Here is a 25,289-nt window from a genome sequence, read left to right on the forward strand (position 1 = left end):
CCAAAAAAACACGTACAGGAAATCGTTTTGAAATCTCGAAGAAAGGTTACTAGGAAACTCAACCAATCGCGTTGATCGATTTTGCGTGGAGACGTGAAAAGGCGCCAGAAAAAGCATATTCGCGCGCGATGATTAGTCGATTTCGAACGTTTATTATCGATATCTCGACGTTGAGAACCGTAACTGTTGATCTTTTTGCTGGGCCCGAAAAAAGAGCACACGAGGCAAGCGCCGAGAACCGTTCGATATATACCCGCTCAAATTTTCCGGCGGTTTTTTGTAATGTAAAAGTGACAGTCAGGTTGTTGCAGTAGCTTCGCATAAACTTAGAATATGATCGAGTTCCCGTTAGGATATCGCGAGGTAGTGCCGGATCAAACTCTGCCAGAAAAATGGAAAGAGATCATTCTGAATACAGGTGAGCGTGTTCTAACCTCGAGCGATGGCCCGGCAAATTAAATTTCGCTTAAAGTAGTATCACATAAAAACACTTTAGAAAGTCAGTTTTGATCACGCACGAGATTGTCGCGTATGTGTGGGATAAAATGTAGCATTTATTGTTTGTTTCGAAGAGCAGTTGTTTAACTGTAAGTTATTTTTGCAAGAACCGAAAAGAAATTTTAGAACTTGACTGTTTTACAGGCGGAAGCCAAAGTACATTGCAGGACATAAAAGTACCAGAAAGAGCAGGTGGCTACTCGTACAAAGACTCTTCCAAATATTTTACTCGTAATCGTTTTATTTATTGGCGTATCTGCCACGATGTACTTGAACTGGTTGAACACAGTCTGGACATTAATCTCGCGAATTGCCGAGTGAGATACAAGTTTACGGACACGCCGATCTTGGACGGAATTTCCATTCACGAAACAGTCAACTCTGTTGTCATTTTAATTGTCACTGTTTCAAGTGTCCACAAACTTTCCTTTTCTCATCCTGATAAAATTCACAAACAGGTAAGTGAGAGAATTGTCAGTCTGTACACTTTTTTTTTTAACATACAGTGTGTTCTACTTCGTTTGTATCAATAAAATGACAATTGTTTCTCTCAAGGAAAATTTATTGGGAACATATACAGATCTTAGTATACAGTCCATATTTAGCGAGGCTTCCGCACAAAGTGCCAGAGACCCTCATACATTTCACATTATCTCCAATGCTGGAACCACAAGTGAGTTAACAGAATATCTGTAGAATTTAACTTATTATCGTTTCTATTATTGATATATGAAATAATCTACTTGGCAATGTTTTATTCTACACAGATTCACCGGTACCTCATGCGGCAGCATCATGGCTCACATTGCCGCAAGAAGAGGCGTTATTCGCTCTTGCCTATAATTCAGCTACTATATTACTCCTGAGACTCGATACCCTTACAGGTTACGTGCACACTAGCGAACTGAAACAAGACTCGATAATGCCCAAGTTTCTGAGCGGTATTGCTACCGCTTTTAGAGGACGCAATACCGAGACTCACGTGGCCATGTCTCTCGCTATACACAATTACGGTAGCGACACGTATCTATTCGCGTTATGTCGGGAGGGCAATTTACGCATATGGTCTTGTAATAAATCGCAGTGCGTGGCTGTGGCGGACACGGCGATCGAGAATCGCGTCGCATTTTTAAGCGCGCAAGGACACATTCTGAGGAAAGCGATCGGCGACAATAACGAATTGTATCTCGGCACGTTCTTGAAATTCGGCGTCGGGTGCGAATTCAGCATTCTGAAGCCTGTACAAGAGAACGGCATATTCAAGTTCGTTAGATTGTGTACATTGTACGCGCCAGACGTGAGTATTAGACTAATACTACGCTTTTTTGTTCCATGCGTCACTGTATGTAACGTAACTATTATTATTTGCACAGCAACACTTAGTAGATTTCGCGTTCACACCTACCAGACTATGGGCGGTATGGAGAACCGCCGACATGGACACTGTTGCGGTGACGCACGCACAATTGCCGTTGGCCGGCGCGCAACGCGTCAATTCCGAATGGGAAACCACGATTCTGGAACAGGCGCGTGATCGGGATTACATTGTCATAGATCCCGGAATGGATCCGAGACAAGCGTATATCAATTACATTTTTCATCCCGGACAATTCTCACTGGCGGACATCACAAAAGCGCTCAGCATCTACAGAAGATCGAACGTGTTGGCAGAAATGACCTTTTCGCCCGCTGTTCTGAAGGAGAGAGTTTGCATGGCAGTAGAGGCCGAGATGCAGGCGGAAGTGATGGATTACGTGATCATGGACGAGGATTATCTCGAGATCGCTAATCGATGCTGGTCGAAATTTTACTCCTGCGTCGTCCAATATCACGCCAACGGCACTCGTCCCGTAGGTTTGCTGCTATTGCCGAACGTTTACGGTGTCGTTCTACTGAAGAAGTCATCGTTCTCGTTTCTAAGACCTATGGAAGCTCTGGAACATCTAGTGCTTTGCAACGATAAGTCATACGTCTCCCGTTTCAAGACCACTCCCGTTTTATCGCAAGACGAAGACATCTGTCAGGATCTTATCACTCTAATGTCGGCGTTGATTATGGTGGGGGAACAGTTGTCTGAAGAAACTAAAACTGAAATCGAAAGAGAACTGTATCATCTGAAGAGTCCGGACATCATAATCGACGAACTGCTGTCCAAGCTGATGTTGGAACCTGATGACCCAGTGAGTATTCTAATCACTTTTTTTCTTTGTAATCTTAACGCTAATAATTTTAAATGCGTCAACAGATGTCGGATTACGACTTCCAGTCTGATCTCTATCACAAACTGAGCAACGTTAAAGACATATCGGGCGCCATGGCCATGCTGTTGGAGGTTTTGACGTACAATCTCGGAGAGTCGAATAAGTCGCAGTTCGAAGACGATCACGACGCGTCGAAAGCTTTATTAAATGTCAGTCATTTATTTGGCAGCCAGCTGGGTATTTCCACGGTGGCAGAAACCGTGACACAAATAGCGGTCTTGAGATTTGCTATTTGCAGAGATTTGTTGATCCTACAACAGATCATACTGCTGCGTCCTGAGCTATTTGACTCGAGATCTTTGCACACTATAAAATCGTCGTTGGCACCCAGAACCGTCGTGCTTACTCAAGCTTACTACGTTGTCACTTGGATATGCGAGTCCATGGCGGCGCATACTCCTTCGCAGTCATTACTCGAATCCAGCTCTCAGCGTCTCTCGTCGACCCTGAAACTCACCGATTCACGAGTTAGTGTCGGACAGAGACAGCATCGATCTATGTCGCTCTTGGAACTGTTTATTCACAGCAGCGGCTCGAAAAATACTCATCTTCTGATGGCTCAAACAAACATGGATCCGACGGCTTTAATACCTTGGCACTACAGCATGCTGACGCATGTGACTCTTATCGCACAACTCATATGGCCAATATCGGGAAGTTTTATCTTTCCCGAGTGGTTGCTCTCCAGTTGTCAGTTCTTACTCGTGCAAGAATACGTGAGACTTCTGAATACGTGGTGCGAGTGGAACAGTTCGTCAAGAAAATTTATACTGGCGGTCGCGCTGCTGGAAATGGGAGAGATAGAAAAGGCGTGCGATCATTTCCTTCGCGCTTCCAACGGGATTCTAACCGACGTGTTTTTGGCAAACGCCTTGCTCAGTTCCAACGTTACGTCGGGAAACAACGCTCTGATTCATTATTATCTGAAAGTCATTAAATTGTTCGAGGAGCACAACGCGTCCGACTGCATTATCGAGATCGCCGAAACGGCGATAGCGACCGCGGACGCTGACGATCCGAATTTGCCGACGCTCCATTCCATAATATTCGCGCAACACTTGAATCTGGGTCACCACATGGAGGCTTATCACTGCTTGAACGCGAATCCGGACGCCGCGCGTAGAGTGGACTGTTTACGGCAGTTGGTCGTCACGCTGTTCGAGAAGAAAATGCTGATAGATTTGATTTCCTTCCCTTACGTCGATATGTACGAGGATCTCGAGAGAATAGTAGAAGGCAGAGCCAGAAGCGTTGATCTTATGGAAAACAATTATTACAACTTCTTGTACAGTTTCCATGTCAACAAGCAGAACATGCGGAAAGGTATAGGAAAAGTTTTTACAACTATAAATTATTTACACAGGTTTTTGTTGTGCACAATTCTAATGTATTTTTACAGCCGCGTCCGTAATGTACGAACAAGCAATGCGTTTGAGTCAAGAGCCTCATTCCGCGCCTATTATAGCTAAGCAAGCTCAGTGTTTGCTGGCGTGTATCAACGCCTTGTACCATGTGAGCGAGAAGTATAGGTGGATCGTGAGGCCTGTAATCGATCAAAGCGTGTCCGACGAGCCAAATTCGCCGAATCCGTCAAAAAAGAGAAGTGTAGACGGGAAAGAAGTGTTGCATTATAAAATCAAGAAACAGGTCGAGGTTCTCGAGTTGGATGATATCAAGAAGGAGTATTACATAGTGGACGCGCGGTTGAAAATATCGAAGGCAAACTCGGACATACATATAATCGCACACAGTGGTAAGGTTTTTATTCAGTTGCGTAATTAATTTTGGAGAAACAATGCTGCGACAACCTGTTAATGTGTGCACACTGTCGTATTTTTTTTTTAGAACCGTCGGAGCTCGTTGTCACTTTGTGCAGCATCGGCATGTATACAACGGCGCTACATTTGTGCGACAAGTTTAAAATCAGTAAAGCTTCCGTACTCGAAAGTCTGACTTCTCAATGCATAAAACTGAGTCAACGCGAGGATCCAAACGCGTGGGATTGGTTGTTGCAAAATGATATTTTTGGTATATAGACATTTTTTACACAAAACCGTTAGACTGTCGTAAGATGATTTTTCGAAGAATTGTTCAATTTTCTCTTCCAGATATTGGCATATCTAACACCACCGTCACGAATACTGCTTGGAGACTGTTGGAATATTTCACGTTGAACCACGAGAAAGATAATAATAGTGAATTACACAAAGCTGTCGCTAGAAAGTTACTGCAAGATGGAGCCTTTCTGCCGCAATGGTTATTAATGTCTTACAAAGTAGGCTTCAGTCTTGATCAAATTTTATATAAATTTTTTTTCTTTCTCTGTATAAAATATATTGGAGAAAATATTAATTTGTAAATACAGAAACGAAACGCCTCGGAGCTTCTTCGTCTTATGTTAAATACCGGTCGACTGTTGGAAGCCAGCGACTTGGCAGTGGACTATATTAAAGCGGTGTTAGGCAGCGGAAAAGAATATTTTGGTCTTGAAACAATATTGGTGGCTACCACCAACGCACCGCCAACTTGGTTGCCGCTTAACACCATCGAAGTATTGCTAAGCGAACTCGAGCATTTAAAAACAGATTCCACTCACAAAGAGGTACGATATGTTTCTGAAATTAAAATATAATGGGATGCCATATATATATTTAGTCAATTTGTTACGTATCGCAATTTACATTTTAGAACTACGAGAGGTTGCAAGCAACATTGGAGAAATATCTAGAAACAGTAAAACGTGTTTCGGAAGACATCGTTGAAATGAAAATGAAGGGTGAACATTCCTAGTAGTGAGTAACATTTATTTATTCAGTGTATATAATTATTATTGCAAATGTTATGTACATACATATATGCATAAAAAAAAATGTATCAAAAGTTTTTTATTCAATATAACATACATATAATCATATTATACGCAGTCCAGTTCATTATTAAGTATAAATTGGCTCATGATTATTAAGTGCAATCACAGTTGTTAATGCGATAATAATGGTAAGGATTACGGCAACAATTGCAGCCACCGTATGTGGACATCGTTTGAACAATACCTATAATCGTTGTTTAAAGTTCCAAGGTTTAATTAAAATAAAAGATCAATAAAAGAAATTTTCTTGATCACAAGTGTATAATAAAATTTTAGAATTACCATTAACAAAACAACCACTCCGAGAATAAAAATAGATCCAACAGGTAAAAATAAAGACTCCCACCGTCTCGACATTTCAGGATCTATAAAATAAAAAATAGAAAAACTAAAATTAATATTTAAAAAATATTCAACTAAAACACATAATTTTAGTGTAACGAATAAAACGTTCAGTTTATTTGCGCGGCATAGTAGGGAAAGCTCACCTATGCGCCAATATTGGATAAACTTATTGTACATGGGAATTGGAAGTCTCGTTATAATAGTTTTGTTTTTTGCAATTACAGAATCAAGCAAACTCTGTGTATCCACTGTTCGCGTCTCGTCTCTCAACTGGTCTTCTATGATGTACATATTCCTATCAATTTACCTGTACAATTAACTGAAACAGTATTGAATTGTTCAAGATTTTTGAAAATTGAGTTTAATTTTATATCTCTATTAAAAATGACTTTTCTATGTAATAGTGGAATGATTGTGTGAAGATTGAAAAGAATGTGGATTGTAAAGCTGGGTATACACCTAGCGAACGAACGCCGAATGAACAGCGAGCGCAAACGTTTGTTATTATCATTCGTCAGATGTATACGCCAAAACAAATGCCTCATGAGGGAACCAAACCAAATGCGAATCAAATGTTCTGTTCGCATTTGTTTTGGCGTATAAATCTGACAAATGATAATAACAAACGTTTGCGCTCGCTGTTCGTTTGGCGTTCGTTCGCTAGGTGTATACCCAGCTTAAGACACACCATTAAGTGAACACATCTTGTTAGAGTACAGTTTATGGTAAAGACATTTGTATCAAATGATTGTATCAGATGTTTGTTAATCTTTATTACTGTTGTCTTCATTATTTATTATTACTTTTCTTTTTTACATTTAATAGACTTACAAGTATTGCATTAAGAGTTTTCATATCTAATGTTGTAACTTGTTCCTTTGCAGTCTTGCCTCTTCTGTAATCTAACATAATGTTTATCAACATTTTCATATATACATATATATGTGTGTATATATGTATATATGTATGTATATGCTAAAGATTTATTAATATTATACATGAGTTCTTGAACTTTTATATTAAAAAGATTCTAATTAACAATCTCTGATTGTTAATATTAAAAATGATGTACCTAGACTTTTATAAAAAAAAAAAAAAAAGTTCTTGAAAGACTTACTGATTTATCCTATCATTTGTTATGCAAATTATATAATACTGAAACACAAAATACAATTGTGCATGTAATTTTCACAATTATTGTAATCTTAAAAAATTATATATATATATATATATATTCACAATATTATTTATAATAGCTATAATAAGCAACAAAACACTTGCTTTAGTTTTTCAAAAAATATTTTTTAAATACTCCTTTCACTTTTAATAATTTGTAATTTACGCTATAATTGTTTTACAAAACAATTTCTTGTTAATTCTCGGATTGTGCGTCACATGATTATAAATATGTGCCGGTAAGTCACGATTGCGTCGAAGAATGAAAGTTATTGCGTACACTCACCTTATTCCAATATACAAACATCTTTACGCACCAATGCGACGTGATTACTTGCACATCACAAGTAGAATATCACCGCCGAAACATGTGCGTACATATCTAGCTCGCGCGAAACAATGAAAATTGAATTACGAGTCAACTCCGCACAGCTGGCATGTTGCATTCGTTTTTGTACACAGTAACATTTCCCTTCGTATTGCTTCTCGTGTATGTATAACGAGCGACGGGGAGATAAGCAAGTTAAAAGTTCAATCTTTTCGAAGAACCGCACCGAGAGATAGTCTCAGTTTCAAGCTCGGTTTCAAGATAAATTCGAAAGTTTGTTCTCGGCTCAGTTACGTGTTACGTGCTTCAAGCATATGATTTCACACAGGAATCTCTGCCTGAACTATCGTTTTTTTAAAGAAGCAAAACAGATATTGTGATCCGGAAGAATAGACCAGTGTGGGAAACACGAAATGCCGAAGGGTGTTGCATCGAAACAAGAGGACCTCTAATTATAGGTATTTTTTGTTGCATTTAATCTTATCTATATATTTGATTATCTGCGATAGATACTGGATTTTGACGAAATTATCTAGATCGGGATGCGTGTGTGGTTCATTGGCATGGCGGCGTGATGGAAAAACCGGCTGATTTGTTGATGTTTGTATGTATGTAGGTGTTGATACCGCGTGCGAAAACTCGGCAGGATGATTAAAATATCAGCTCTCAATGAGGAATCGACCGAGGAAAGCGAAGAGGAAGATGTGCCTACGATTACGAAGGAGGCGCAGGTACGTAAGCATAAGGAATTATCGGCCTTCTGTTTACATACTCGTATAACCTCGTACGTTAATGTTAAGTATTCGCAAAAGATTATTTTGCAACATTTCTCCTTGTTTTTTACTTCGACATCGTTGCTAATAAAATCAATTTGCAATTTATCGTATATATTATTGTTGTACTATTTATTTAGCTGCCATTTAGTACATACAATATGTAGTTGTATATATGCACATGTATGGATGACTTACTGTATTAGTGTTTTTTATTTATTAGGTAAATGTTCACGTGGTATTTTTATCTAATTATATTTTATGTCTATTGTTACATGTATGTGTGTATATTATGTACATATGTATATATACATATGTATATAAATGTCACACATTAAAGACGTAATGTAAACATTGAGGACGCTGTACGATGATTTCTTTCAGGAACAAATAGCATTGACTGAATACAATAAAGCCTTAGAATTGACGAAGGAGAATAAGCAAGAAGAAGCACTAGTTATTTTTAAGGATCTCTTAGAAACTGAACTGTTGGACGAAGTGGAAAAGCCTCAGGTGCCAGATGGCAGATCAAGACCGATGTTATCCCTGAAATATTCCTGTTTCAAGAACATCGGCGCTATTCAGGCAGCGTCTGGCAATTACGAAGATGCAATAGATAATTACTGGGAGGCTGCAAATCTGGATGAGTCCGATGTAACCTTATGGTATAGGATTGGCACATTAGCCATGAAAATTTCTAACTTAGAATTAGCTTGCTCGTCTTTTAAGCAAGGTCTGAAGTGCAATTCCAATCACTGGCCATGTTTGGACAACTTAATAACTGCCTTATACGCCGTTCCTGATTATATGAACTGTCTGTTATATATTTCTATAGCATTGGAAAAGGATCCTACCTATGTAAAGGGTCTGGCTTTTCGCGATAAAATATTTAAAGACATTCCGTATATGAAAGAATGTTATAAGTGGTACAATAGTGATTGGGAATTAGATCCGCCATTGTATACTGAATATGATCACATGTTGGGTGAAAAATTATTAGCAGAGGCGAACGTAGTTTCTCAAAAATGGGCGGAAGCTTGTAAAGAAGAGTTTACACCAAAACCGTTGCCTATTTTGACTTTAAGAATGCCTTTGACAACTTATACGTGGTTGGCTCTCGGAGAAAGTCTAGTGGACATGCACATGTATATCACTGAAAACAATTTCAACTTTGTTAGTAGAATTATATTGTTGGTTGAAAATCCAACTGACAAGAATACAGCAGCGAATAACGAGTGTGAGATTGAAGAGAGTAATGGTATGGAAATAGATCAGCAGGATGATTTCATTCCGAATGATGAAAGTGACATCAAACCTGTTAAAATCGAGACGGAAGATTGCGAAATGTCAGATGACAATCAGGTCTTCAACACGGCTTCGGACACGGCGATGGAGGCTGAAACTGAAGATGATAAAAAGTCTTCTTGCTCAACTGATGTGCAAATAATCGAGGATGACGATCAGTTAAGAATGTCTGACACGGATGGTTTGCAATGTGAAGAACAAAGTGAGACGAAGAATATAGATTTGGACGAACATATGCACTCTGTTGAAGTTGACGCAAATACCGACAAATTGGAAAGTGATAAAGTTACCGATGATGTCTATAGCACGGATAACGGAGCTCCTAATGAAAAATCCAGCGACAAGGAAAGCGACAAATCAAGCGATAAAGTTTCCGAGAAAGACACCGAAAAGTTAAATGAAGCAACAAACAAAACGGATGATAAAACTCATTCTGAAAAAGTGGAACGAAAAGAGGAAGGACAAAAGGTGAAGAAGAGGCGCAGAAGCGCGTTGTGTTTTTTGCAACAGTGGGCCTGGAGTTGCAGCAGCATGAGACGCTCCGCGAGGGTTAGAGGTTCAAACAGAAGAGAAGCGGAAAGGGACGATGTCCTGTTGGAGGAAACACTTCGAAGATTGTTTCCCAGTACTTTGCTGTATGTATGTCGCACGCAGTTTCACACTTGTGTTAAATGTATAAAATATAAATTGTATCGAATTTTTTTGTGCAGACCTGATACAGTAAGATTGACTAAAGACGACGTTGCTAAGAATCTCGAAGACTCTATGGACACTATGGATATGTATCAGTTATTTTCGAAACAAGAGAATAAAAGTAATAACACGGAAACCCTCAAAAGCTCGGAAAGTTCGAAATCACCAAGTCCGGATGCTAGGTATTTAATCGATTGATAGTTTAGCTTCTGTCTCAAAAAAATAAAGAAAATGTTTTTATTTGCACACAGTCGGACGCAGAAGTACTTTGGGACAGAGGCAGAAACTGCTGACGTGAACGCATTTATAGATGAGTACAGTAGTAAAAGTAATCTAATGATAATCATCAAAAAATTTACGGAATTTTTATGTACCAAGTGGAACCAAGAATGGCCAAAAGGAATGTCAGAAGTTTATTTGCAAGCGTATATTTTCATGAGGTATGTGTGTGTGTGTGTGTAAGGATTGCTTACTGTAGTGTTACAAGCAAAGAATTTCAATTACATCTTTTTCAGACAACATATTCCGCATTTGTCGCCATTTAGTGAAGACGATAGTCTCGAAGATCTGAAGTTAGATACTGAAATGACACTGTTATTCGGCGAGCTGCATACAGACAGATGGCTGGATACTAAACCGGACGCTTTGGCAAATTCAACGTAAGTTTCTGTAATGTAATTCAATCTTAACTTCACGTTATTTGTAATATATTTTAAGTATATTGAAACGTTCTTCTGAAGCAGATTAGATAAACTTGGCACTGGCTTGCCTGCGGAAGAATTGGGACATATAATATTCACAAGCGTTCGGCAGGATCTTGTAAACGAGGAACATTTGAATATTTTACTGAGAATTTTATGGCTTAAAGCTAATATCTTCTTATGCCAAGGTGATATAGACGTAGTTATTGAAACGCTAGAATTGGTAAGAATGTTGTATTTTAATGAAATTTTAATGAAACTGTAGTGGCTTTATTATATAAACTATAAATATAAATTTCAAGTTATTGAGTCGCCTGCGAGAAATGGAAAGTCAGAGTTTGAATCCATCTATCACTCTTCCGAACTGTAAAAACAACTCTCATATCAATGTCAGACTTGTACAGAGGAAGCTAACATCAATTCAAAGGTTTTTATATTCTTAGTACGATTATACGCGATAGTATATTGAAATCGATTGTTATAATTTAATTTATCATCGCACAGAGGTCAGAAGTTGGGTGAGATTCAACGTTTGTATGACGAGAAAAAATATGCTGAACTATCTTATATACTGCAGGACACTTTCAAATTTGCCAAACAAAGACACAAATTGTTGATAAACAATGAAAACATCATTGACAGAGTTAGACAGTTGACCATATTACTCGACAGTCTGTGGCAACTTCAGCAATATGAGGTAATATTTACTGGTATTGACAACTTTAACGTATATGTTTATATGTATGTGTAAGTAAATATTAGATTTTTAACACAATATCGAATATCTTTTAGGAATGTTACGTCTGGGCTGAAGCATGTCTCAATGAGTCATGGCAAAATTACTTGAATTCTTCCGATGAAGCCGAACAGAAGAAATGGACGAATTCCGTTGTAATGGCACTCGAAAAATTAGAGGCCTGTACGATCGAAGTTAGTGTGTTCGTCGGTATGAGAAATTACGTCTATAATATTATGTGAGACTTGCGGCACAACGCATTATCGCACATCTTATACTTTTTGTACAATTTTAGTGAAATACTTGCCGGAACCTCGTTTGTCAAGATTGGTGCAGAATTTAGTGCACATCGTTTGCCATCAATTGGACATACCGGAAAGTACGTCATATGTGGAGATGCCGTTGGAAACCGTTCTGCCTTGGATTTTGTTACACTACATTCTGGAGTAGTAAGTTATTACCAGAAAAAAAAAACGTGTATAGACATGTGTTATTGTCACATATAATTTAAAATCGATCTGTTAATAGCGAGGAAGACAAAGAAAGGGCAAAGACTGAGTCGTATAAAAACAAATCGCACAGCTCTCATCAGTCCGAGTCGGATGATGAGGATGACGTAATTCCGCCGTCCATTATGATTTTGTTCACCGCTCATGACTTTCTCGGCAGACACTCGTGGTGTTGCTTCAACGAGGCCAAACTTCTGTTTTTCACTATGAATCTTATCATACCGCAGCTGGAGACTCCTCAATACGCTTCCATCAAGAATCGACTCACGAAATATTTGGAACAGATATTCTTTTGTCTCTACGGCCATCCGAACAGAATGAACAAAGCACGGCAACCGAAACATCTTATAGAACACGGAGTACCCCAGATGGAATTAACGTGGGAGGGAGCGCAGTTGCTGTTCGATTTTTACAAACCGAAACAGCTGCCCAGCTTCCAGTGTCCCAGAATACTCTCTATCAGCATGGACACAGAGATGCTGTTCAAGAGAATAATCAAGTTGGTTCCGCAAGAGAGCGACCCAAGTCAAATAGTGGACGATATGACAGCGTACATAATCGGCACGAGGGAAAAGATGCCCAGTGTGGCAAAACCCTTACCGCACGCGATATCCACCATTTATTATTTGCTGGGTGATTTTTATTTTAAGAACAGTAAATGGGAACACGCGTGCCGATATTACCTCTTGGATCTGTGTCTCTATCCAAGAGGAATAAATTCGTGGGCGGGTTTGGCCATGGCAACAGGCAGCATAATTGAAAATTGGTTGAACAATTACAGACCTGTGTGAGTGCTGCTTAAATTTTTTTTCTAGAATAATTTAAAAAATTAAAATTATATATAAAGATGTTTTCTAGATTTTTCAATAAATAACTTAATAACAATAATATTTTCTTGTCAATGTGTTTAGAGGAAAGGACAAGTTCCTAAATAAAGCAAAAATAGCACAGTCGAGTTATCAACACGCCATCGAGCTGGCGCCTGGACATTCAGTGATTTGGACGGAGTACGGAAATTTCGTTTATATGGTGCATTCGTTTTGTTCGCGACTGCTCAAACAGGAAACCGATACGTTGAGCATGGAGAGATTCGAAATTTTGGAAACCAGGAAAGAAGAGATGCTAAAAATCGCGGATCAGTGCTTCGAGTCTGCCAATCGAATATGTCAAACTATCGAGGAACCGTCGGTACAGCACGATGAGAGATGGCTTTATCAATATATGCTTGGTAAAGTTGCGGAGAAGAAGAATCAAGATCCTTTCGTGTTCTTAGAACATTACGCAAAGGTTAATTGTTTTGTTTTGTTACGCTGTACAATTTTTGTTTTAGCCAATATTTTCTTCAAATTCTTTTCTAGTTTGATCAACATTACGATCTTAATTTCAGGCTAGTGAATTGCTTTATGAGAATAACGCTCAATATCCACGTAGAATAAGCCATAAGAGTCCCCAGAATTTGTCTATAGAAGCGCTAGAGGTTCATTATCGTATTCACGCTAGTATACTGAAGTATTTGGAGCAACACGAGGGAAAACCCCTGAAGAAATCGTTAGGTCAGTTGTTTCACTGGCATCTCAAAAATTGTTCCGAGGGTCCCTTTATGAAATATCAGTCCAAACTTAACGAGAAGAAGAAGGAAGAAAACGCCGAAGCTGAGAGGAGTGTCTCGAAGGAATTCGACGTCGCAGCGGATGCGGATAAAGGCGCAGCCGCGGTGTGTCAACAACGCTCAAGTAGTATTGAAGAAATAGAAATTGTAGATAGATCGAACAAAATCTCTGATATTAAATCCACCGAGACAGCGAAACAGTTCGAGAGTCGTAAAAGACTTCCCGATGAACAGTTGCACGACAATACGAAGAGAATAAAATTAAGTAATATTTCCCACTTACAACTGATGCAAGATGTTGTAGCCTTAATAGACGATTTAATTTCGAAAGTTTGTGATATGGTAACGCAAAAGGAAAAAGTAAGCGACGAAGTGATGATCGTGGTATCCAGTGACGAAAGCAACGAAGCGAGATTGCAGAAGAAGAAACTAGAGAGCAAAAGCTCCGAAAAACCGAGGTCGCAGACAAAATCAGATGAGAATAAGAAAAGTTCGATAAATATATTGGCAATCGATGCCGAACGTAAGACTGACAATGTACAAGATTTAATGGACGCTCTCATGAAACAAGCGATGGAAAACAGTCAGGAGACTCAGCAGTCTTCGGCGGATGACGAAGAATCAAGAAAATCCGAAGGCAAATGGTTACAGAACGAAGACTTGCAACCAACCGTACGTTCGTTCGATTTTTGTTATTTTTTTTTATGGTTTTGCACTTTGTTTCTTAACATAAATCCTTTTTATAAGCAATAAATTAATACAAATATCTTTGATATAATTTATTACAGGAGAAAGATAAAGAGAAAATGGATGAGAAGAGAAAATTGCAAGCTAACGCGAATGAAGAAGTAACTTTAAGTAGAAGGGGTTCTCAGGAAAGCACCACGACTCAAACTACAACTACGACTACGGAAACAAATAATTCTAGTTCTAGTAGTAGCGAAGAATCTAGCAGTAGCGACGATAGTTCCGACAGTGATAGTTCCAGCGACAGTGACAGCGAATCTGTCGAAAGCGATGCGGAGAAAAAGAAAAAAGATTCTGATAACATGGAAAACGGTAAGTTACAAAATTTCTTTCATTTTGCTTAATTGATAAAACATCAAATTAATTAAATGTTGACGTAAACAACATGTTAGTGAGACGTACATAAAAATTATTGCTTTGTGTTTTCTATTATAGAAGAACAGATGCCGGAAGACGAAGTGGCGACATTGATCGCGTATTGCTTGGCTGGTTTGGAACAGTGTGTATTAAGATTCACGGAACATCACAAATCTTTTTACAGACTCTCGCACTTTTTCTTTAACAACAAAAAGGCAAAGGACACTACGAAATGCAAGGATCTCTTATTGGGAACGTACAACTGTCAATTCTATCCTGGGCAAACTTTTCAAGGACTTTTCGCCGAAAGAAGAAGTACTAATTTTTTCAACGTAAGTGAAACTGTATATTATATATCTTTAAGTACATATATTTGTAGAGATACAAAAACGATACAAAATCAAAGTAACTTAACAGAGAGACAATAATGATAATTTTCAAATTTAACTCAAATCACGTTTTCAATGAAGATATTGTAATATGAAATTTTTGAACGCAGTTATATTAATAGTTTTTATAACATTCGCATTGTGCATTTTGTTATCGTTATCTAGTGCGACTGAACCTCTATTGTCACCTACGAGTATCGGAATCAATTTAGTTTCGAAAGATTCTGTTATTATCTCCGGTTGTAGCACAGCTGCCATAGTTATGCCGTCAGCTGGTAGCCATGTCTCTGATTTCTCCAAAGAGATTCTTTCCGCTTGTTGTAGAAAATTTGCGATGGAATGATCTAACTTACTGTAAAGATCTCGATATTCTTCCTGTTTCAATAATAAATCTATTACTTAGAGATTAATTCTGATGTGTGCGCTTGCATACATATAATGACATTATTACCTTTAAAATAGAAGCAACTGTCTCTATCGGAAGTACAGTGATGGGTTTATTGGTGTTATTAAATGTAATCCAGTTGCTTTCTGGATCTTGACTGAAATTATATTCGATTATGTTTTTGTAGATATTTGATCCCATTACGACATGGTGTTTTACTAAGTGCAAGAAATTAGGTTCTAAAGCAATTGCTGTTGCAATTGTCGTTAGGGGTCCAAGTGTGACTATAGTTATTTCGTCTGCAAATAAAAGAGACACTAAATGTTTATCGTAACAAATACGTACAAATATGAACAAATATACATTTCACACATGCTATGAATAGATTTTAAAACAACGCGGAAATACCTGGATATTGCTTTATCAATTCTACAAGTACTACGGAAGCGTGCTTTGATTTGTCAATTTTTGCAATAATTTCACGAGTAAAATTAAAATCTCCAAATCCATCTTTACCGAAATAATCGCTAAACTGGTACGGGTATAGTAATGGTTTCTGGGATCCACCATACACGGGTATCTGTAAGAATTAAAAAATGAAAAGACACTATATAAACGATGTAAAACAATTAAAAATAAAAAGTAAAAAGATTAATATAATTTCTAATATATGTGAAAACACTCACATCACTTCTGTTAGCAACTGTTAATATTTTTAATACGTTTTCTTCGGCATTTTTCAAATATGTGTTTCCATATGTGGCGGTTATAGCTAAAATTTCAATATCGTGAGTTTTGACCTCGTACATAAGAGCCAACATTATTGCTAAAGCGTCATCTCCACCAGGATCAGTATCTATCACCAATTTTTTTGGTTGCGATTTGCAGTACCTTTGATTATTTTACATGCAAATTATATATATATAAATGTTATGTGCGGTTATATTTATTATATACTGTTACTTTATTATTTAAAGTTAAATATTTTACAATTATTACGTAAAAATGGCAGATTTTTATAATAACATTTTTTATAAGTTACGATTTGTAATATTTAAATAATATACAAATATTGATTTAATCACATTACCTTGTGCTAAGACAAAGTAGATTCAAAAATATTATTATTGTGGACATAATACTACAAATGTTAATCATTTTTTTGTCTTGTAATTATCTGATAAAATCTGTAATTAAAGATTACAAAAATTAACATATATTGCAAAACTATACACACACATATACGTACAGTTGTTCCAATTGATTATACTGCAGAGTGTAAGACTTACTGCAGTAAACGAGTCAGTTGGAACGACTGTACATGTGTGTAATAAAAACAATTTGTACTGATGATAACAAATTTATTATTTGATTTGACCTTGCTCTGTTATATAGCAATTCTCTTTGAATTTGCCATATAGTGCTTTGAGTTTGTATTGGCATGCAATAAATTATTATTTATAGGGAGTATGGCATATACCTGTTAATGAGATTGACAGGCCTGGAAGTTTTGCCTCGCATATGTCGAAATGTGTGACATTGCTGATGCAAGTGTTAAAGGAAAGCAATGACAGCCGTATGTTAATGCAGTTATGCATGCAGTTGGGAAAAATTCCGGATTCGGACAAGTAAGGCTTATAACAATACTTTGTAACATTGTATTTTGTCATAACAAGAAAAAAATAGCAAAGAAACATTATCAGTAAAAAAGAATGAATAATGAAAAGAAAATGATATTTTCTTTTGTTTAGAAAATACTTACGTGATTCTGAGAGAGAACAGTTATCTCGGCAAGCTCTAACACTTTGTCAACAATCGCTTAGAAGTAGAGTGCAAACGATGGGTTCGGCAAGCAGTATTGAGAGCGTTCATCTCATTAGAACGGATGCCAGAACGCAAGTACTGCTTGATGTATACGAAATATATCAACTTGTTCAAAAGCACTTTCAGGGGAAAGAATCAACTATACAAACATTCGCAACATTGTTGATAGACACTTACAAAATGTATATAGGAAGCAAAGTAAGTATATTAAATTTTTCAGAAATTTTACATCTTTCTCTTACTATTAATCTTTGTCAATAAAAGAAATCAAATCTGTGTTGAAACGTCTGCTTATGTAACTAACTTGTTTTTCATACTTTTAAACTTATCTTATCTCTACGAACATCGTATGTATATTTCTCTGTAGATCGTACTTATCTCTGTTTACATTTATACTTATCTATGTTTATATACTGTATGTTTTTTATCGTTTATTACGTAACAATAATATTGATTAATAGTAATCTAATAGTTAATATTAACAATAATAATAGTTAAAAATATAAATATAAAATAAAACTATTTTTTATGTTAGAGTAAATTGTTGCAATAGAATGTCATCTGTATAAGAGAGTTATTAATTGCAAGTAATAGCAATTACTTTTTCGATACGTTACAGAATTTGGAAGGAAATGCTTTGGAGATTGCTATTAAATGTTGTCAACGCCAGATACAGGCGAACAAAATCGCGTCGATTAACAGCAGCAACAACAGCTCTCACATGCAGTCTCAGCCTGCATCTGTTATTTCGGTAAATAAACGCCATCGATTTTTTGTTATCTCGCATTTGACAATATTTTTAATGAAAAAAAAATATATATATATTTTATTGCAGCAGGCACCTGCGCCGCAAGCGCCGGTGAATTCGACAACCTCGCAAGTTTTGCAAAATCGCAAACCGCATAATCGAAATCTAACATCCACTGGACGTCCACGGGGTCGACCGCCCAACATGAACAAATATCTGCAGCAAGCCATGCAGAATAGCAATATGATGAATCAATTTTCCAAAAATAGCTTTGCAAATTATTTAGGCGCGTCCGGACCGAATCGTTCCCTGATGAATCCTTATTTTATGAATCCGTTGGTCGATCCAAATATGTTATCAGCTTTTCTGGCCAGTGGATTGGGGGGCAATATGATGGATCCTCTGTCAGCAATGAGCTATTTGAATCAAGTAGGGAGCTACCAAGACGTGTTTCGGCAGTATCAAAGCAATTTGTCGTCGTTGACCAATCTCGCCAGCGGTTTAAACAACCCTGGCACCACGTTAACCGGTATCAGCAATGTCTCAACAATAAGCACGTCTACTTCCAATATCAATACTTCAAGTAATATCGGTAACTTGAGTAACATAAAGGGATCTTTGGATTCTCTGGCTATGCAGCAGTTATTAAGCAATACTACAGCATCAACATCATCACGACCGACGCCTGTGTATCCTCAAACGGCCAAAATCAGCACATCCATATCGTTGACGAAAGATCGACCCAGCATCTCGATAACACCGGTGAGCGCGTCGATGAGTAGCCAACAGCAGTCTCATCACAAGCCGAAGCCCAGCAAACAGCCGAGCTCGTCGCAAACCGATTCGGCGGCATTACCCGTTCACATTCCCAAATCGCTTCAGATATCACCCACGAAATCAGTATTGCATCCGCCGAGCACGGCGGCGCAAGTGTCACTGCTCAAGCCGTCTGTTATTCAGCAAGTGAAGAGCAGTCCTCCGAAACAGATGGGCGTTCCGCAAATACGTGTTTCGAAGTCGCTTACCGAACCGCAACCTGCGCACAATTCCTCGCTGTCGTATTCTCCTTTGAAGAGTAACAGTAATACTGTAACGACAAATCCTACCATACCGCAGGTTGCTCATACGTCCATGGGCACGTCAGTGATCATGAAACAGCAGCAGACGTTGCCCATGAACCTGCCCAACGTGTCGCGTACTGGTACGTCGTTGCAGCATAAGTTATTATCAAAAAAGAATTTGCAGCGACCATATTCAGCGCAGACAAGTATGCAGAATCATCCTGTGAGAAAAGTAAAATCAACGATGAAGACGACAGGATTGATGCCCGCACCGATAACCAGTAGTTTTCCAAATCTATTGAATACAATATCATCCGGAAATTCCGCAACGATGTCGCAATCGCCTTTTATACCGCCTGAACTGAGCGGCATCTCGGTAAGTCCCGTTACAGGTCCGCAGCAGTCCAGCAGCATCAAGGCCGCAAGCGCCAAATATCACGGCTACAAGAAAACCACGAGCAAGCCGAAACCGGCCGCGCCAGCGACGATCGATGTGCCACCGAGCTCGTTGCCGGCTTCGTTTTCCCAGAACAGCTCGGTAGAAGCGTTCTCAATGCTGTCGCAATTGCAGCAGCACTCGCATTTGGAGATAATACCGCAGCAAAAGACGGTGAAAGGCAACATAGATTATTCCAAGAATCTCCCATCCTCTATTATGCAGAAAATCCCAGATAACTTGAGGCCGCCTACGTCCGCGGAATGTTTGCCTATGTACGATGTATCGAGAGGAAAACCTGCTAACGTTTCGAGCAAGAAGCCACAAGATAAAGTTGTCAACGACAGTGTTGAGATTATAACATTGGACGATTAAAACTCGTAACGAATATTTATGTATTCTTTTTTTTGTTTATGAAAGTAAAAAAGAGTTATACGTTATTATTATCAATGTTTTACTTTGGAATAATGAATTACACAGAAAATTTATAACGCTTGTTATTAGATTATATAAAAATTTAAGTCTTTTTTTCTTTTTATTTATTTATAGCTACCTACACACTAAGCGAAAGAGAAATACAGACGTGGAACTTTGAATTTAAATTATACATCCATTACGATAAATGCATTTCTATTTATAAAAACTAGCTTTAAAAAAAATGCATATCAATTGCGCTAGAATACAAAAAACTTCGATATTTTGATTTTGCTAATTTAACCTTAGATACATATGCACTGTGATGTGTGAGATTTCAGCAATCACAGTAAAGTGACGTTTTTTTTTTAGATTGAAAAGAAATTCATATTTTTTAGCGTATTATTTTTGGTACTTATCACGATTTTAAACTAATTCTGAGTGTATATTGTTTACTTCGTTTATGATATCGTTATAAAAACTTAATCACACGTAATTTTCTCGAGCAAAATCATGAAAAGCAAACTGGTTGACGTATTCTAGAGTGTGGTATCTACGTATATAAAAAATAAATGTGCATACACCTAAGGTTAAATGTAATTATTAGAAATAATTATATTTATGTATATATGTTACTTTTTTCTTTTTTGTAAAAAAAAGTTTAGGTATAATTAATTATAATTTGAAGTTTTATAATACTTTTCGCGTTTTTTTTATGCGAGATTCGCTACTCTTTCATTTTTATATATGAAGAGATATAATTATTAACCCTTTTGATGTAGACACACGCAACACGTCACAAATTTTTTGAACTTTCAAAATAACAAATTACATTGTTCCATTACTAATTCCCGCGATTTATAGACACATCTAAAATCAGTTGAAAAACACTTCGATTACTTTGTTCTCTGTCGTGCTCACATAGACATAACTGAAACATCATGTTGCTTTTTCAAGGATTCTATCAAGACGTTTTTGTATGAAAAGACGTTATTTTTATACCATATTGCATACNAAGAACAATAGGACTTCCTTCTACGTGTACAGTGAACCGAATGTAACTAGTTTCTCAGTAAACGATNTTCTAAGAAAGATTTGTAACTCGTCTTGGCACAGTAAAAGAATATCTGAAATCAAGAACTACTTCTCTTGTGTGTTCCTTCTGGTTTCAAGAATCCTTTCCTGGCGATTTTCTCTATTCTCAAGTGATTGTTATCGAGGTATGTCAAATGTGCGAACGCAGCTAAAATTCGTACGCACAAATTTCTCATGTAAAAATAATGCGAGACGTGATATAGTTTGTTCAATGTTTTTATTTAAAGTTTTTATATCAAATTAATAGTGCACATACATATTTATTTATTCTCTCATAAGGAGAGAAGATGCATCTCTTGATTTGTATTTCAAATATCTGTCGTTTGATTAATCTGCTTTATTTTTACTTTTGTTTCAAATCACTTATCTTGAACGAGTTTGCAATGAGTCCGTGAACACCCAAGCCTTCTATCGCGAATACGGAGCCAGCGTAAGGTGTCTCTTTTCGCTGTTCCGCGGTTAAACCATGACCCGATGTAGTCACGTACAAAATATCGAGAAGCGGACCACCAAATGCAGCACTGGTCACATTTTCAGCTGGGAGCTTAATTTTGCGCAGCAGTTGTTTCGTTTTGGGATTTACATTGATAATCTGGACAAAAGTGTTTTGTGTTTTTACGTGTAAATCTTCACAAGGATAAACATTTTTTCATGCCACGTAAATCCATCCTCTTGTATACTCACATGATGTCCACCGAACAGCGCTATCCAGAGATTGCCATCTGTATCTATGGTCATTCCATCAGGTACTCCGCTGAGGTCAGTGTCGTTCAAATCAAATACAACTCTTCTGTTACCTATATAAAATATAAAAATTATACAAGAGTGAACATATGGATCTAATTTTCTCCCACAATTTTATAAATGTGTCATTTTAATTTGCCTCACTGTTACATGTAATTATAATTGTAGATTTTTAGATTAGGAGAACGCAACAAGACTTCTTACTGATTTTCCCGTTAATCGGATCGTAGTCATACGCCGCGATTACACGCGTGGGCGAATCAATGTAATAGAAAGTGTCGTCCTGGATATTCCACGCCAATCCATTACTAATGGAAACAGGACTTATCTCTACCACGTGTTTCATCTCATCGTCAATGCGGGATAATAATCCTAGGTTTGGCGGCGACGGTTGTCCATCAATTTCGTCACCCATAGTGCCTGTTAAAAAAACATATATTTGTATATGCAGGACCGCAACGAGCGCAGGTAATTTAAACACACGCCGCATTTGACCCATTTGATCATGTATATTTTACCGATCCAAAGTCTTCCGGACGAATCGGCCTTTCCATCATTGGTTCTTGTATTGGTGTGGGTAAGATCCACAGTAGTTAACACCTTGGGTTTTGTATTTGACAGATTTTCCGTTCCGTTCCAAGTAACAAGAATAACATCTCTTCCGGAACCAGCTACAAATTCGTCTGTTGAATCATCCACAGGCACTACAACTGAAACGGGGCCATGATCTGGAGAGAAAGAAAATTCATTAAGTAAATATTTGTGAAACAATACATTAAAATAACAAGAAATATATGTGTATTCTTACTTATGTATGTACTTGTCACAACACCTGTCGCAACGTCTAGTCTACGTATGTACTGGTTGTAGATATCGACGAAGTACAACTTTTGAGTACGATGATCCCAGTGAGGCCCTTCGGAGAGACCGTAAGGCTCCGTCACTCTCTTCACTTGCACGTTTCTGCAAATAAACAACAACACGCGTTCTGCACTCCCTGCACTCGAAACAAGAAACAGCTGTTTGGTCCGCGAGGGGAGAGGAGAGTAAACAACGCGGTGAAAAAATGCGCGTTCTCGTTTATCACATACTTGCGAAAGAAGGTAAGAAATGAATGCGCCAAATGGAGAACAGAAACAATTTCTTTCCCGAAACACAAAACGAATCGCAATTGTTATATCAAATGTGTTAATATTTACGTCGTCATTCTAAATCGCCAATATCCGTGCTACAATTCGAAGATGGAAAGAATGGGGAGATTCAAAACTCCGGAGAAAACTCGAAGAGACAAAAAGTCGAGTCGAGTCGTGCGGAACGAATGGGATAAGAGACGGCAATTGAGGAAACGCTTGTCGAGGGGAACCGAGCGCGAGCGAATGAAATATTAACTCGCGCTATAGACGAGACGTATAATCGCTTCTGATTGCTTGAACAAATATAGCAATCGGTCTCTGACGACGATGGTCCTGCCCTGACAAACATCGCGATGCCTTTTTAATTAACGATAAAGACATTACGCTGTAATGATAACGATAAACATCACTTCGCTGAGCGAAAGGTTATCGCCGAACAATTCGTATTTTGCAAAATCTCGGAAAAATAAAATTTATGCAACAGCTTCTTGCATGTGCAACAAGCATTTGCATAAATAGTTTGGATTAGCATCAGATGAGCAATTCGCAGGAAATTCGCGCGTAATTTTTGTTTTTAAATAATTTGCCCGGAAAAAATGAAGACAATAAATCGACAAAAACAATTAGTAATTGATTGGAATTGTTTTTCCGGAATCAGTAGTTTATATTTGAGTTTTTTGAACGTAATATAAATAGCAACGTCGATGTTGAAAGAAAATTGACGAGACGACGTCAGATATTATTTTCCACTTGTATCAAGTAAACACATAGATTAGAGAGATTACTCTATTCTAACTAATAAACGGAAATTACAAGCACTCGTGAGTTTTTTTTCTCTGATAAATGAAGTATATTATCTCTTCCCTTCTTTTCTCTTAAGTCAATTTAAATGTGTTCGATGTGAACTGGATTCGTCTGAGATGCGCTAATAATCGCTCACGCATTCGCGAACACTACCACACGCTGTGTAACGTATCTCCAGCCCTTCAATTGCAAACTTTTGCAAAATCAATTCTTTAATTGTTCCCGACACTTCGTTTTCACGCTAAAAAAATGTTACATAACGCGCGATGAGTGTCAAATAACGAGTCGACTTGTTTTTTTTGCAACCGTGCGTGGCATCTCGTTAATTTATGGAATATGTAAATCCTTTCACTTACTCAGCGTGTGCGACGGCAAGAATCACGCAAGCCAGCGACACGTACACGCAAATTGTACGTCCCATAATGAGTTTTTATCCTCGCGTATTGTCTATATGGTTGTCCGAAAGAACTCTGTTCTAGCAGGGTTGAAAGAATCAAGTAAACCCAAATCGCATCGGCTTAGTTCTTATATACGCGTATCCGCGCTCCTTACCTTCACCGACAACGGTGCGTCGATTCGGTGACCAAGTTTCAGTGAGTGTTTTGTATGATAAATGATATTAACATTAGTTACTAATGGCTGACGTATAAATTTGTTTCTTCGACGACAAGTCGTCAAAATGTTATCGGACACATCGCTTATTAATGACATGATGTAAAAAACTAGAACTTTTTAATATAACGATCGATATATCATATGCTTTTACTTCGATAACAATCTGTAATCGATTGGCGCAGAAGAACCGCTTATGCGTGAAAATTTATTGTGATAATGTCACACACCATATTTTTAATCATAAATCAAAATGATTTAAAGAACTTTTATACGAAATTAACGAAAAAAAAGAACAAAATTACACTTTTTGCACTGCAAAAAAAAACTGCATGAAATTGTATGAGAAAAGATTGTAAAGTTCGAAAAGAAAAACGATTAGATAGAAGTCAAGAAAATATTTTAATATATTCAGTAGAAGTTTGTAAAGCCACGTGTTTTTAGTTGTTCAACCAAAACAAAATTAGTTAACAAATAGATTCGTGTGCAGAGATAATACACGCGCGCACTGTGTATCATACACCTGGTTTATGTGACAAATGAGAAGTCACGTAAAAAAAATATAATAACAAATAAATCGCACGTGTCATTTGTTATATGGGCCGAACGTTTCTCTATGTAAAATTGTGCAAACCTTGACCGATATGCGGATGTATACGACGGATATTCAATCATGCGAAGTAGAGACTAGGAAACGGAGATCGATAGCAGATTGTTAAAATGAAAAAAATAAAACT

The 25,289-nt window shown here is 37.6% G+C and overlaps 5 protein-coding genes across 17 annotated transcripts; 2 read left to right on the plus strand and 3 right to left on the minus strand.

The window, feature by feature from the left end:
- The first annotated feature begins 137 nt into the window (after positions 1 to 137).
- On the plus strand, positions 138 to 6,286 carry LOC109856167 (nuclear pore complex protein Nup160 homolog). The gene is made up of 12 exons (XM_020431145.1): positions 138 to 418; positions 643 to 956; positions 1,054 to 1,171; positions 1,266 to 1,795; positions 1,872 to 2,678; positions 2,744 to 4,082; positions 4,159 to 4,512; positions 4,605 to 4,787; positions 4,868 to 5,034; positions 5,125 to 5,361; positions 5,448 to 5,551; positions 6,198 to 6,286. Exons 1-11 carry the CDS (start codon positions 334 to 336, stop codon positions 5,547 to 5,549), a joined length of 4,236 nt encoding a protein of 1,411 aa, XP_020286734.1. The 5' UTR covers positions 138 to 333; the 3' UTR covers positions 5,550 to 5,551; positions 6,198 to 6,286.
- Positions 5,632 to 7,906, minus strand: LOC109856169. Of its 10 annotated transcripts, XR_002250360.1 has the most exons (6): positions 7,436 to 7,906; positions 7,091 to 7,128; positions 6,805 to 6,875; positions 6,117 to 6,292; positions 5,911 to 5,993; positions 5,632 to 5,812 (listed from the first exon to the last, which is right to left on the minus strand). XR_002250360.1 is itself a non-coding variant. In XM_020431149.1 (5 exons), exons 2-5 carry the CDS (start codon positions 6,813 to 6,815, stop codon positions 5,696 to 5,698), a joined length of 363 nt encoding a protein of 120 aa, XP_020286738.1. In that variant the 5' UTR covers positions 6,816 to 6,868; positions 7,436 to 7,906; the 3' UTR covers positions 5,632 to 5,695. The 10 variants fall into 10 exon arrangements, 2 of the variants coding, with proteins under 2 accessions (XP_020286738.1, XP_020286737.1); XR_002250364.1 differs by lacking the exon at positions 7,091 to 7,128 and having other exon boundaries at positions 6,117 to 6,280; positions 6,805 to 6,868; XR_002250361.1 differs by lacking the exon at positions 7,091 to 7,128 and having other exon boundaries at positions 6,117 to 6,280.
- LOC109856165 (calcineurin-binding protein cabin-1-like) lies at positions 7,845 to 20,786 on the plus strand. 3 transcript variants are annotated; one of them, XM_020431142.1, is made up of 20 exons: positions 7,845 to 7,935; positions 8,094 to 8,208; positions 8,635 to 10,190; positions 10,266 to 10,430; positions 10,500 to 10,688; positions 10,764 to 10,907; positions 10,989 to 11,172; positions 11,252 to 11,376; positions 11,454 to 11,646; positions 11,742 to 11,895; positions 11,981 to 12,134; positions 12,214 to 12,981; positions 13,106 to 13,481; positions 13,582 to 14,475; positions 14,592 to 14,862; positions 14,986 to 15,239; positions 17,146 to 17,309; positions 17,433 to 17,703; positions 18,125 to 18,256; positions 18,341 to 20,786. In XM_020431142.1, the coding sequence occupies exons 2-20, from the start codon at positions 8,125 to 8,127 to the stop codon at positions 20,123 to 20,125; spliced, it is 7,863 nt and encodes a 2,620-aa protein (XP_020286731.1). In that variant the 5' UTR covers positions 7,845 to 7,935; positions 8,094 to 8,124; the 3' UTR covers positions 20,126 to 20,786. The 3 variants fall into 3 exon arrangements, with proteins under 3 accessions (XP_020286731.1, XP_020286733.1, XP_020286732.1); XM_020431144.1 differs by having other exon boundaries at positions 10,992 to 11,172; XM_020431143.1 differs by having other exon boundaries at positions 7,857 to 7,935; positions 8,014 to 8,208.
- Positions 15,252 to 17,532, minus strand: LOC109856168 (probable uridine nucleosidase 2). Its single transcript, XM_020431146.1, has 6 exons — positions 17,444 to 17,532; positions 16,772 to 16,868; positions 16,368 to 16,572; positions 16,090 to 16,261; positions 15,748 to 15,980; positions 15,252 to 15,671 (listed from the first exon to the last, which is right to left on the minus strand). Exons 2-6 carry the CDS (start codon positions 16,837 to 16,839, stop codon positions 15,369 to 15,371), a joined length of 981 nt encoding a protein of 326 aa, XP_020286735.1. The 5' UTR covers positions 16,840 to 16,868; positions 17,444 to 17,532; the 3' UTR covers positions 15,252 to 15,368.
- Positions 20,787 to 21,459: 673 nt separating the features above from the next.
- On the minus strand, positions 21,460 to 24,443 carry LOC109856142 (regucalcin-like). Of its 2 annotated transcripts, none has more exons than XM_020431094.1 (6): positions 24,297 to 24,443; positions 22,812 to 22,966; positions 22,522 to 22,731; positions 22,208 to 22,423; positions 21,944 to 22,056; positions 21,460 to 21,851 (listed from the first exon to the last, which is right to left on the minus strand). In XM_020431094.1, exons 1-6 carry the CDS (start codon positions 24,359 to 24,361, stop codon positions 21,603 to 21,605), a joined length of 1,008 nt encoding a protein of 335 aa, XP_020286683.1. In that variant the 5' UTR covers positions 24,362 to 24,443; the 3' UTR covers positions 21,460 to 21,602. The 2 variants fall into 2 exon arrangements, with proteins under 2 accessions (XP_020286683.1, XP_020286684.1); XM_020431095.1 differs by lacking the exon at positions 24,297 to 24,443 and adding an exon at positions 23,203 to 23,382.
- Between the last annotated feature and the right edge of the window lie 846 nt (positions 24,444 to 25,289).

The sequence above is a fragment of the Pseudomyrmex gracilis genome, unplaced genomic scaffold (genome assembly GCF_002006095.1).
Source record: "Pseudomyrmex gracilis isolate BER0280 unplaced genomic scaffold, ASM200609v1 scaffold_109, whole genome shotgun sequence".
Classification (NCBI taxonomy): domain Eukaryota; kingdom Metazoa; phylum Arthropoda; class Insecta; order Hymenoptera; family Formicidae; genus Pseudomyrmex; species Pseudomyrmex gracilis.

Excerpts from the sequence above, each read along its gene's own strand:
- LOC109856167 (XM_020431145.1), top strand. The coding sequence starts at position 334 with ATGATCGAGTTCCCGTTAGGATATCGCGAGGTAGTGCCGGATCAAACT. Across the intron at positions 1,796-1,871 it reads GTACATTGTACGCGCCAGAC|CAACACTTAGTAGATTTCGC; the intron begins GTGAGTATTAGA and ends TTATTTGCACAG. Across the intron at positions 4,083-4,158 it reads CAAGCAGAACATGCGGAAAG|CCGCGTCCGTAATGTACGAA; the intron begins GTATAGGAAAAG and ends GTATTTTTACAG.
- LOC109856169 (XM_020431149.1), bottom strand. Across the intron at positions 5,994-6,116 it reads TATCCAATATTGGCGCATAG|ATCCTGAAATGTCGAGACGG; the intron begins GTGAGCTTTCCC and ends TTTATTTTATAG. Across the intron at positions 5,813-5,910 it reads GAGTGGTTGTTTTGTTAATG|GTATTGTTCAAACGATGTCC; the intron begins GTAATTCTAAAA and ends CAACGATTATAG.
- LOC109856165 (XM_020431142.1), top strand. The coding sequence starts at position 8,125 with ATGATTAAAATATCAGCTCTCAATGAGGAATCGACCGAGGAAAGCGAA. Across the intron at positions 10,191-10,265 it reads TTGTTTCCCAGTACTTTGCT|ACCTGATACAGTAAGATTGA; the intron begins GTATGTATGTCG and ends TTTTTTGTGCAG. Across the intron at positions 11,896-11,980 it reads CGAAGTTAGTGTGTTCGTCG|TGAAATACTTGCCGGAACCT; the intron begins GTATGAGAAATT and ends GTACAATTTTAG.
- LOC109856168 (XM_020431146.1), bottom strand. The coding sequence starts at position 16,839 with ATGATTAACATTTGTAGTATTATGTCCACAATAATAATATTTTTGAAT. Across the intron at positions 16,262-16,367 it reads CAGTTGCTAACAGAAGTGAT|ATACCCGTGTATGGTGGATC; the intron begins GTGAGTGTTTTC and ends TAATTCTTACAG. Across the intron at positions 15,672-15,747 it reads CAGTTGCTTCTATTTTAAAG|GAAGAATATCGAGATCTTTA; the intron begins GTAATAATGTCA and ends TTATTGAAACAG.
- LOC109856142 (XM_020431094.1), bottom strand. The coding sequence starts at position 24,361 with ATGGGACGTACAATTTGCGTGTACGTGTCGCTGGCTTGCGTGATTCTT. Across the intron at positions 22,424-22,521 it reads GTCCGGAAGACTTTGGATCG|GCACTATGGGTGACGAAATT; the intron begins GTAAAATATACA and ends TTTTTTTAACAG. Across the intron at positions 21,852-21,943 it reads CGCTGTTCGGTGGACATCAT|ATTATCAATGTAAATCCCAA; the intron begins GTGAGTATACAA and ends ACTTTTGTCCAG.